The 12,709-nt window shown below is 47.4% G+C and overlaps 1 protein-coding gene across 4 annotated transcripts in view; it reads right to left on the bottom strand.

Moving 5' to 3' along the window:
• Positions 1 to 12,709, bottom strand: part of RPS6KA5 (ribosomal protein S6 kinase A5) — a 190,441-nt gene that overhangs the window by 55,737 nt on the left and 121,995 nt on the right. For all 4 annotated transcript variants that reach the window (XM_073349430.1, XM_073349429.1, XM_073349427.1 and 1 more), the window contains one exon: positions 11,698 to 11,848. In XM_073349430.1, coding sequence (XP_073205531.1) covers positions 11,698 to 11,848 — 151 coding nt within the window. The remainder of the gene's footprint in view (positions 1 to 11,697; positions 11,849 to 12,709) is intronic.

The following is a 12,709-nucleotide window of genomic DNA, read 5'->3' on the forward strand; positions in this document are numbered from 1 at the left end:
GAATATATTGCGTATGATTGTGTCGTTTATCTCCTGTTCGTGATCCCAGGGAAAACATCTCCTTAGTTCTTCTACGACAGTATTCAGGGCCCCGGGAAGATAGGCGGCTGATATCCGGATGTTGTTCGTGAAGCACCAATTCCAGAGCTTCATGGCTTCTGTGCAAAGAGAGTGAGACAGAGCCCCTGGCTGCATGTTGACATAGAACATGCATGCGATGTTGTCTGTCATTATCCGAACATGTTGGTTCCAAATGAATGGGAGGAAGTGACGGCAGGCATTGCGTATGGCTTGCAGTTCTAGGACATTTAGGTGTAGGGAGGCTTCGATGGAAGACCACAGCCCCTGGGCTGTGTGGTGGGACATGTGTGCTCCCTATCCTGTGAGGGATGCATCGTTAGTCATTATGAGTGATGGGGAGTCCTGGAGAAAAGGGACTCCTGAGCAGAGGTTGGAGGGAACTGTCCACCATCAGAGGGAGTCTTTGACTCTGAAGGGTATGGATAGAGGCTTGTTTAGAGCATGTACGTTCGGTCTGTAAACCGTGGCCAACCAAGCTTGGAAGCACCTCATGTACAGGCGTACATTTTTGACCACGAAAGTACACAAGGCCATGTGGCCTAATAGTTGCAGGCAGTCTTGTGCAGGGACCTAGGGACTGTTGTGAAGTTTTTTAACCAGGAGTTTTATGCTGTTGAAACGATTGAGCGGGAGACGCTATTCCTGTTCGGGAATCGAGGTGCACTCCTATGAACTCCAGTTGTTGGGTAGGAGATAAGGTGGGTTTGTTTTTGTTTATTTGTAGGCCAAGGGAAAGGAAGCAAGTGATGGTAAGCTACATACATCGAAGAGCTTCGTCGAGCATAGAGGCTTTGAGGAGACAATCGTCAAGGTAAGGAAATATTATAACCCTGTTTGGAGAAAACTCGGGGACGGTAGATAGGTCAAAGGGCAACACTCTGTATTGAAAATGTGTCAAACCAAGGGTAAAACGAAGAAAATGTCTGTGGGCTGGGTGAATAGTCACATGAAAATAGGTGTCCTGTAGGAGGAGGGCTGAAAACCAATTGCCCTGTTTCAGAGCTGGGGTTATGGTGGTAAGGGTAACCATTTTGACTTTTGCTTTTCGATAAATTTGTTTAGCCACCTGAGGTTGAGGATTGGTCGCCATCCCCCGATTTTCTTTTCTGTTAAGAAGTAATGGGAATAGAAACCGCTCCCTCTGTGTTGTTCGGGCACGATTTCCAGTGCCCCCAATTGAAGGAGATGTTGTACTTCTTGGAGGAGCAGTTGCTCCTGAGAGGGGTCCCTGAAGAGGAACGGAGAGGGTGGATGGGTAGGAGGCAAGGATAGGAAAGGGATAAAATAGCCAACTGTGACGACCTCTAAAGCCCACTGGTCAGTGGTAATATTTCGCCATTGATGGGAGAATGGGCATAAGCAATGACCAAAAACAGGGGCAGGCAGTGTAAGCGCTGAAGTGGGAATATTGTTTTCCTATACCCTCGACCAAGGCTTCAGATTTGCTTATTGGTTGGAGGGGGTCAAGACGCTGCCAAGGAGTTGGGACGGCGGTGTTGGTATCTGGGTCTCTAGCGTTGCTGTTGTTCGTGAGAGCTATGGAATTGCTAGGTGTTTGTGGGGTAGCGTGGTTGCTGGTAAGGCTGGTATTTATGTTGTCGCCTTCTGGTCATAGGGGTTTGAATTCCTAGAGACCAGAGAGTTGCCCTCGAGTCCTTAATGGAGAGGAGTATGTCATTTGTGGTGGAGGCGACCAGTTTGTCACCATCGAAGGTGAGATCGTCAATGGTACTCTGGACCTCCCAGGGAAAGGAAGAGGACAAGAGCCATGACTCTCGGCGCATCACGACTGCAGTGGCAGTGGACCATGCCGCACTATTGGCCACATCAAGGGCAGTTTGAAGAGCAGTGCAGGAGATGCTTTGTCCCTCGGAAACTATGGCTGTAAATTGTTGTTTCTTTTCTTCTGGAATGTGATCAATAAAGTCCATGAATTTATTGTAATTTTGGTGGTCATATTTTGCTAGAATGACTGTATAATTAGCAATGAGAAATTGCAACATGGAAGAAGCATATACCTTATGTCCGAGCAGATCTAATCGCTTACTGTCCTTGTCGGAAGGGCTGGAGTGGGGAATCTGGTGTTCATTCTTTTGGTTAACTGCATCTACTACCAGCGAGTTTGGCACTGGGTGAGTAAAAAGGAATTCCGAGCCCTTGGAAGGAAAAAAGTACTTCCAGTCCACTCGCTTACAGGTAGGTAGGCTTGCAGCCGGAGTTTGCCAAATGGCTTTGGCAGGTTCTAAAAGGGCTGCGTTGATAGGTAATGCAATTCTAGAAGAAGAAGAAGAGGGCTGCAGAATGTCGGTTAGCTCATACTGCTTGCTGTTCAGAGACTTCCTACAGGTTAATTCGTAGCTCATTGGCAACTCTTTTAATCAGGTCTTGAAATTTTGAGAAGTCGTCCGAAGACATTGTGGGAAGAGGAAGCAATGCTTTCATCAGGCGGAACAACTGGTTCTACCAGGTTAGAGGCAGGCCGTGTTTGCTCTTGCTGTTGTGACAGGGCTGCCTGGTATCTGGAGTCAGTGGCAGGGTCGTCAGCTGGTGGTACCGAGCAGGTCTCACGCCTGGTTGCATCGGTATAACGAGTGTGGTCCCAAATATAAGGAGCCCATGGAGCCCAATATTGCCACTGTGGTGGGAAGGGCATGGACGGTGCCATCCAAGGGTTCAAGCACCATGGGGCAGGACCCTCACAGTAGGACAAGGCAGCTTTTCTATGACCTCTCTTGATTGGGTACTGTGGATGGGAGATCCGATAAGGTGAAAATTCTCCCTGCAGCCCGGAGAAAAGCTGTGGACCTTGCCTGAGAAGTAGGGGTGACTGCAAGATAGGTGACACCAGGAGGTCCCTTGAGTGTGTGAACTGCGGTCCTGCAGTGCCTCTCTGAGGGGAGGGCTGAGTGAGAAGAATTTCTTGTGAGGAGCGATTCCTCTGCAACGGTGTCCTGAGCCATACGCAGCGAGTTGTATCTCCACGTGGTGCCTTGACACCAGCAATATTCAGAGCCCAGGGGCCCAACTCCACCAATATTTGGAGTTGGGTGTCCCCCTCAGCCCCACCTGCCACCCCCCTGCGCCTCCTACGAGTGTCCCCCGGTCTCCCCTTGCGGCCCCCATGCACAGGAGCAGAGCATCCCTGCCTCTGCCATGCAGCTCCATGCTGCCTCCCTGCAGCAACTGCTGCCGCAGGGGCCTAGTGCCCCCCATCTCGACTGCAAGGGCAGACTGATTCTGAGCCTGCCCTTCCACCTCAGACCATTCCCTTTTCCGGCGGGACTCAGCACCAGCACAGGGCCCCCCCCACAGTCACTTGTCCCATGCTCGGCAAGGAGGCAGCCCCATCCCTCACCCCCACTAAGGCTACAGTCAGGGGCAACAGCAGGGGAGGAGGCACACACAGCACCCCCCAGCACCCCCCATGGGGGAGGCAAGGGAGATTCCTGGACCTGAGAGAGGCCCTAGGAGCACATGCAGTGACAGTGGTGGGGGTGAGTGTACTGCTGGGGGGGGCAGGAAAGGGGGGCTCCTCCCCCAGAGCTCGCTGCTGCCAGCAGGGAAAGGGCTGGGGGTAGTCCTCCTCTCTGGCCCATGTCCCGGAGCAGCCTGCCTGCACCCCAAACTCATCCCCAGCCTTGCCCCCCCAAGCCCACACACCCCCAGCCAGAGCTTTCACCCCCCCCACACACACCCTCAACCCTAGCCCTGAGCCCCTCCAACACCCTAAACACCTTATCCCCAGTCCCAGCCAGAGCCCTCATCCCCCTGCATTCCAACCCTCCGCCCCAGCCCTGATCCTCTCAAACAACCCACACCCCCAAGCCCCAGACAAAGTCCTCACCCCCCACACTCCTACTCTCACCCTGAGCCCCTCCCACACCGCAACCCCTCATCTGAAGTCACAGCTCTCACCCCTGCACCCCCTCCCAGAGCCTGCACCCTGCACCCCAATCCCCTGCCCCAGCCTAGGGCCTGCACCCCAGACCTCCTCCCCCACTCAAACTCCCTCCCAGAGCCTTGGGCATGTGCGGGTTCTGGGTACCACCAAAAATTATACAAACCTGCCACCCCTGTCCTGAGCATTCTGTCACTGCAGCAAGCTCAAAGGCTGACGGTGCTGGGAGAGCGAGAGGAGCCTGGAGGGGGTCAGGCAGACTAGTATGCGTTGGTACTGTTTCCATTGTGGTGCCGAATGGTGCCATGTGAGAGGCAGGGAACTGGAAGCCTGAAGCCTCGGCACCGGAGGTTAGTGCAACCACCGCAGCCGCAGGCACGTTTCGCGCAGCACCAGAGGAGCCCAGAGGGACATTAGTTGGTGGCTCCCTCGTGGAGCCATGAGCACGGGCATGCACCTGGCACGGTTCACCCCTATACCGGAGGCCTGTCCCTTTTGCGGAGTGAGGGAGAACCTGGCGCACGCCTATCTCCAATGCGCCAGGTTGCAGCCCCTATTCCGGCTCCTCCAGAACCTCTTGTTGAGGTTCTGGCTGCACCTTTCCCCACACTTGTTCCTCTTTGCACACCCTATCCGTGGCCCCACAAAGTCGCAAGACCTCCTCGTCAACCTCCTCTTGGCTCTGGCCAAAGTCTCCATCTATAATATCAGGAGGAGGCTGTTGGACGAGGGGGTGCTCTGTGACTGCGGGGCCTATTTCTGTTCCTCCCTAGTTTCATGCATTCGGGCAGAGTTCCACTGGGCAGCGGCCGCTGGCTCTCTTGACAACTTTGAGGAGCAGTGGGCGCTGTCCGGGGTTCTCTGCTCGGTGTCCCCATCCGGTATCCTCGTTTTGAACCTCTGACCTTCACTCCGATCCCTGTTTTTCATTAGTTGTCCCCCGTAATCAGTTGGTCCCTGGATCCAGTGGTCCCTCCTGCTAGGCTGGGGGAGGGGCCTTTAGCAGTGGGCAGGCTTGCGCCCGCCCACTTCCCAGGTTTTCCAATACAACCAGAGGAGCCCAGCGCATCAAAGATACTCAGCCGGGGGAACGCAGGGAGGGAAGCAGCACCCAGAGGAGTCTTGTACCTGTGAATACCCTTTGCGGGTGAGAGAGAGTGATGGTTTTTTGAAGTTTTCTTTTGTATCTTTGAAGTGGGGGGGGGGGGCTGCAGTGTACAGTGTGGTCGGAGCCTGGGTCTGAGGCTGGTCCGAGAGATTTTTGCAGCAGGAGCAGTTTTAACCGCAGCTTCCTGTCTTTGCGTGCCCTGGATTTCAACTTGCTGCAGTGGGCACATTTTGGGGGGATGTGGGACTCCCCCAAACATTTAATACATTTAGAGTGGCCATCACAAAGAGGGATGGCATCACTACAGTTAGAGCAGCGCTTAAAATCTGGAGAGCCAAGCATGTCAGAAGCAGCTGCGCTGACAGGAACAAACACGTTTTTTTGTTGTTGCTGTTTTTTGGGGGAAAAGGGTATCTAGCTATTAAGTTTTGGAATAGCATTCCAAGGGAAGCAGTGGGGGCAAAAGACCTATCTGGCTTTAAGATTAAACTCGATAAGTTTATGGAGGAGATGGTATAAGGGATAACATGATTTTGGTAATTAATTGATCTTTAAATATTCATGGTAAATAGGCCCAATGGCCTGTGATGGAATGTTAGATGGGGTGGGATCTGAATTACTACAGAAAATTCTTTCCTGGGTATCTGGCTGGTGAATCTTGCCCATATGCTCAGGGTTTAGCTGATCGCCATATTTGGGGTCGGGAAGGTATTTTCCTCCAGGGAAGATTGGAAGAGGCCCTGGAGGTTTTTCGCCTTCCTCCGTAGCATGGGGCAAGGGTCACTTGCTGGAGGATTCTCTGCTCCTTGAAGTCTTTAAACCACGATCTGAGGATTTCAATAGCTCAGACATAGGTGAGAGGTTTTTCGCAGGAGTGGGTGGGTGAGATTCTGTGGCCTGCATTGTGCAGGAGGTCGGACTAGATGATCATAATGGTCCCTTCTGACCTTAGTATCTATGAATCTATAAGAACACTGTTCATCCCACCTGCAGAGACATTCTCACTCCAAGTTAATCTACCACAGAGAGCTGTTGAATAGGGCTCTACGCAGGCTACATATTCACCAGGGACATGCAGCTTGTCCCTTTGTGTGTGTTCTCCCCAGACAAGAGGAAAGACTCTTGGGGGGGAGTGATCGTTCAGTGGTTTGAGAATTGGCCTGCTAAACCCAGGCTTGTGAGTTCAATCCTTGAGGGGACCATTTAGGGATCTGGGGCAAAAATTGGGGATTGGTCCTGCTTTGAGCAGGGGGTTGGAGTAGAGGACCTCCTGAGGTCCCTTCCAACCCTGATATTCTATTACTGGTAAGCTAAGAGGGGAAAAAAGTTGAACAAGGGAGAGAAGAAATTCTCTAATGAGTCTGCTGAGCTCTGACTCAGGCCAGGGACGGTAGAGAAGGAACTGAGGAGACCAGTGGCGCACATGTACTATTAAGGCACACTCAGCGCATGGGGCAGACTCTGTACATGCACGACTGGTACAAATACTGCTGCCAAAATCTCCAAGCGAAGGCGCAGGGACACACCAACACCTGGAGTGGAGCACCCACAGGGACATCTCTTGAAGAAGAAAAATAGGTTATTTAAATCAAGGCTTTTTATTTAGTGATTGAAATAGCTGATTTAAATCAATCCACTCTGGGATGTCCCTACCAATAATTGCAGAAATTTTCTGTGCGCTAGGAGTATTGAGCTGTGGAAGTAGGCATCATGCAGGCCAAAGGACATGAACAAGTCCATAGGATCCAGTGAGGGGATGATAGAGACTAGGTGACCATCCTGAACTTGAAATGACAAATGAAGGCATTGAGACATTGAAGGTCTAGAATGGGTCTCCACCAACATCTCTTCATTGTGATCAAGTAATAATGGGAGTAGAAGCCTTCCCTCTGAATGCTCAAGGTGTGACACTGGGAGATCAGGTACCAGCTCATGCAAAAGCCCCTAGGGCTCAAGTGTACACTGACACATATATAGCTGGAAACCAGTCTGGCTCACCCTGTGTGTTAGTAGAGTTAAAATAAGTATTAGATTTATAAAAATGTGTTTAGACTTTATGAAATGCTTGTGAGTTGCTGCATGCACTAATCCAACTTATAATAGCTATAGCCCATGTTATAAAAGTAGTATTCAAACGTTTGCTCTGAAACTCTAAACCTCCCCAGTAAAGAGAGATGCATTACCAAGTGTGAAATACTAGTTCTCCACAAGAGGTATCTGTGATAAGTTCAGTCACAGAAACTCCCTCAAGACTGTCAACTAGATGTGTTGGGATACCACTGAGAACAAACCCCCCTGCCAGAGAAGGCTTCCCTCGACTCCCATCTTGCTGAGTTACACATTTCAGTCAGCTACAGCACAAACCAAGAGGTTGGGCCATGCCCCCCTGCAGTGTACAGAAACTAAGATTCACTTAGCCCAGAGGCTTCTCAGTTAACAGGGATGTTCCCAGCACCCAGTATTCAGTCTTTCTGGGAGCCTAAACCCCCAAATGAATCCATTTTATTCTGTATAAAGCTTATACAGGGTAAACTCATAAATTATCTACCCTCCATAACACTGATAGAGAGATATGCACAGCTGTTTAATACCTGGGGGAGCAATTACTTACTCTGGGTTAATTAATAAGCAAAAGTGATTTTATTAAATATAAAAAGTAGGATTTAAGTGGTTCCAAGTAATAACAGATGGAACAAAGTAAGTTACCAAGCAAAATAAAACAAAACACACAAGTCTAAGCCTAATACAGTATGAAACTGAATATAGGTAAATGTCACCCTCAGAGATGTCCCAATAAGCTTCTTTCACAGACTAGACTCCCTCCTAGTCTGGGCTCAATCCTCTTCAGACCAAGGTTGTGGCTTATGGCCTGGGTACAGCAATCACGCATATGCCTGTAGTTACAAATCTTTGTTCCAGTTTCTTTCAGGCATCTCTTTGGGGTGGAGAGTTCATCTCTTGAGCCAGCTGAAGACAAAATGGAGAGGCTTCCAGGGCCTTTTATATTCTCTCTCTTGTGGGCGGAAACCATTTGTTCTTCTGTGCAAAGTCACAGCAACAAGATGGAGTTTGTAGCCACCTGGGCAAGTCACATTTCCAGCAATGATTCACCTTTTTGCAGGCTAATGCCATTGTTTACATATTAGTTTGAACGTTCCCAGGAAAGCTCAGATGTGGACTGGCATCTCCCAAAGTCCATTGTCAGTTAAGTGTTTCTTGATTGGGCACTTACTGAGAATAGTCCTTTCTCAAGAAGTTGACCAAGTGCGTCACTGATGCTACTTATAATGGATGGACACCAGCTTGGTGGTTCTCTAGAGGAGCCTGGCAACATGCGATTGCCTCTTATGGACTCTTCCCTGGACTGACTGTCCATGTCCCACTGAGCCATCTTTGGAAGGGTGGGTTGTATTCTGGTAAAGATGGTCTGCTGCAATCACCTGAGAAAGGTGAAAAGGCAACGTCTTCTTCAATAGGTGAGGAATAGCCCTCCAAGTGAGTCCTGTATGATTAGGTCTATGGCTGGTTTTTACAGACTGTGAGATGGACCTGTCCTCTCAGAGTCTGTCTAAGATCAGGGACTCCGCTACTAGTCTCACCACCAAGTTTGCCGGTGCAAACAAGTACATCAGTGCTAATGAGCCCATGTGTGCTGGTAAAGAACTCTCACTTGATTTCTTCAGCATTGTGATGCTTGGTATCAGGCCCACCGACAGAAATTCCAGGCCCCAGGGCCAGAGCCATCCCTGGGGGGGGAGGGAAGGGGAGGGGGTCTGCCCATGCTGGCCAATCGCGCCAGCCCACGGGCCTCGGAGCGGGGGCTTGGAGCAGGCACACGTGTGCGCGTGCCTAGGAGCTCTGGGTCCCACCCGGGCGATTTAAAAGGACACGGGGCTCATGGCAGCGGCCCCCAGGACCTTTAAAATCACCCGGGCCCCTGGGCAATTGCCCCTTTTGTGCCCCCATGTCAGCGGGCTTGCTTGGTATCCCCATTTTGGCATCCGTTTCCTTGGTGCCAGGTTGTCTAGTACTGCTGAACAGTGCCAGTGCAGGGTCAGCTGCTTGAGTGGTACTGGGGAAAGTGCAATGCTTATTCTGGGAAGCGACCATTGGTGCTGTTTTTGCCTTTGCACTTAGGCAAGATTCAGTCTTAAGCCTCTGATGAGTTGAAACCTAAGGAGAGGACTTCTTCCTCTTAGATGAGGAGGGAGATCAGCACTTTCCCTGGTCTCTATCATGGAGCTCCTTGTTGCCTATCCTGTGTCAAAGCTGAATCTGCTGAAAAGCAAGATTTGTAAGTGTCCTTCAAGCTCAGTGTGACATTAAGGCTCATAGGAGCACTGGAGGAGTAGGACTGGCCAGGAGGATGTGAGTTTGCCTGGTCAGAGAGTTTGCCTGGGTCCAGCAATGCTCCCAGGGGCACTAGAGAAGTGAGAATGGCCACGAGGATGTGGTCTCACAGCAGGCTTGCCTGGGTATTACAACATTTCGTCACAGTCTCAAGGAGATGTATCTTCATCTGCCATATCTAGCTTTCAGGGCGCAATCTGAGAAAGTCTTGCACACCAAACAACATTCAGACAGCTGCCCCTCAACTAAGTATGGAAGGCAGTTTGCATGACCATAGCTGATGAGCATTGCTGTCACACAGGAGGGGCAGATCTTGATTCCTGGACATCAGTCTTTGGTCATTTTGGCCTCAGGTATGGGGTGGGGATGGGAATGTAACCCTGTAATGAGCGTGGGGGAGGGAGAAAAGGGAGGGGACAGAAACCCTATCAATGTTTCGACAGGCAACTTCTATCTAAATTTCTTTCTTTTTTAAAAAAGAACAAATGGATGAGCTGACAACTGCTGAATAGGAAGTAGAACAACAATAACTAATACATTTCTTGCAGGTTGAAGAGACATGGGCACGATAGGGTTCAGTCTCACAGCCATGAGTGGCAGGAAGGAATTGAGGCTGTGGTCCATCCCTTATACCCTCCTGGTGGTCACACGGCTCTCAGGACACAGGCACAGCCCTAAAGGACACTCCTATTCAAAAAGGATGGGATCTTGTGTGCATGAAGTGTATGCATACCAAAAATGGAATCTGTGTACAATTGCTTAAAGACGAAGAAAAGGTTTGCTTTAACTTATGCTTAATTTCCTTAAAATAACATACCTACTGTTTAGGCACAAACTGTTTCCTATAACATGAGTGAAAACAAGCCACAAAATTCTAAATAGTGTTTCATTTTTTAAAATCACTCTCTCTCCATTTCTAATAAAAGAAATAGACAATAGTCACAATTATATAAGTTAGATCAGAAAAAAAAACTCAATGTTTTGTCTTTCCTTACCTATGGCAACACTTAACAACTAACTTTTACACAGAAATCTGTGACAGATTCATACCTGACAATTCTTGAACGAAAACATATTGTCAGAACTAGAGGCCATGATTGCAGTTGTTAACAGAAAATTGCTGTTAAGTCCTGCTCCATTCAATACTTGTGTAATGGAATATGCAACACTCTCAGCAGAAAACTGTATCTTCAAACACGAACACCGAAGAATGAAAAGCAGAAGATGATTTCATAAAATTATTTGTCAGTGCCTTTTTATCCTGCACAGTATGAAAACAGGAAATTCAAAGGAATAAGAAGGAACTGGATGTTTTAAATGACTGTAATGTTGGATGTATTGAAAGTCAAGATAGAGCTTTTAAGGAAAATTTAAATAATACTTTCCCAAACTAACTTATGCCATTAGTCCCTGATTTTCCTCAGCACTAAAATTTATCCCTATTTAAAAAGGAATGCATCCGATGAAGTGAGCTGTAGCTCACGAAAGCTTATGCTCAAATAAATTGGTTAGTCTCTAAGGTGCCACAAGTACTCCTTTTCTTTTTGCGAATACAGACTAACACGGCTGCTACTCTGAAACCTGTTAAAAAGAATAGTTAATTTTAAAGGAATAACTGACAATTCAAATTTGGTTTAAAATTGAGATTTTCTAAAAATAATTTTTTTATTATGTTTAAGATTAAAAGGAATGTTTCCAGGTTTTTGTTTTTTTAATCCCAATGGAAACAGCTGTATAGCTGTTTTTACACAAACACATTCTCTTTCAATATTTGCAACCCAAACACAAATGCACTGAAATCTGAAACTGACTAAATATAAAATGTATTAATCCAGTTTCCATTTCAATTATCCAAGCTAAGAAAAATGTAAAAAACAGACAGCATAAATAGTGAAAAGTAAAATGATTTAAAACAGTCTTTCATTTTTAATAGTTTAAGATATTAGGAGCAAAGAAATTTGATTAGTTTACAACACTGCAAGCTGTGTCCCTTTGTTTTATTTAACAATAGTATTTAAAAAATTGAAGTAAACATAAAGGTATTGATTCAATAAGGCACTTCAGCATGTGCATACATTTAAGCACATGAGCACTCTTTTTGACTTCAATGCAACTATTCATACAGTTAAAGTTATGCAGGTGCTACACTATATTGCTGAATCAGGACTCATGATAGAAAAATTGGAACTGGTTTGATTCAGATTTCCAAAGGAGGTGAAGGGACAGAAGAATAATTTAGGAAGAATTTTATTTCTTTCACCTGGAAGAAGGGATGTTGTCTGATTTCACCAGCACCACCTGGACCACAGCCCAGCCTTTTCTTGGGATCTTTCACCAAAAGACGCTGAATTACATCTTTAGCTAAAGCACTCATTTCTTGGGGATATGGAGGTTCACTTTTTAATATTCTCCTGTAGAAAAAATGTTAATTACTTAACATTTCATTACGGTATTAAAACAAAAGACAACTGCTATGCATACATTGGATAGTTCTACAATAAGAAATGTAGATTCTTGTCACTCTTTTCACATACAGTATTCTTGTATGTGAGCTTATTTCATTTGTTCTCTGTGCAATACTCTATACATTAACCTGGACAATATGACCTTAGGAGTAACTAGCTTGGGAAGAAATATGAAAGCCAATGAATGCAATAAAACTCCTCAGATGGACTACCTGATCAAATTACTGGTGAAGACATCTTTCAAGTCAAAAACTCATCTGGCCAAAGTAGTAATAATGATTAAACTTGCTTTTAAAACAAAAGAGGATGTCTGGGGAATGACAATTATAGGCTCAAATTGGAGACAAAAAGTTTTCCAGGAAAGGACTACAGCACAAAAAAAACCAGTTACCTACCTTTTGTAATTTGTTCTTTGAGACGTGTTGCTCATGTCCATTCCATTCTAAGTGTGTGTGTGTGTCCACACGCACAGTTGTCAGAATTTTTTGCCTTAGTGGTATCTGTCAGGCCAGCTATGGTGCCCTCTGGAGTGCCATGCTCATGTGCCAGTACATGAGGTGCCGCCAGCCCTAGGCTTTTAAGGCAAATCCAACAGAGGTGTAGGAGAGTGGGTAATGGAATGGACATGAGCAAAACATCTTGAAGAGCAACAGTTACAAAAGGTAGATAACAGTCTTTTCTTCCTCGAGTGCTTGCTCATGTCAGTTCCATTCTAGGTGACTCACAAGCATTATCCCGGGAGGTGGGCTCAGAGTTCACGGGCATGGAGCTTCCAACACTTCTCTACCGAAGCCAGCACTGTCCTGG

Source organism: Lepidochelys kempii, chromosome 6, assembly GCF_965140265.1.
Source record: "Lepidochelys kempii isolate rLepKem1 chromosome 6, rLepKem1.hap2, whole genome shotgun sequence".
In the NCBI taxonomy this organism is placed as follows: domain Eukaryota; kingdom Metazoa; phylum Chordata; order Testudines; family Cheloniidae; genus Lepidochelys; species Lepidochelys kempii.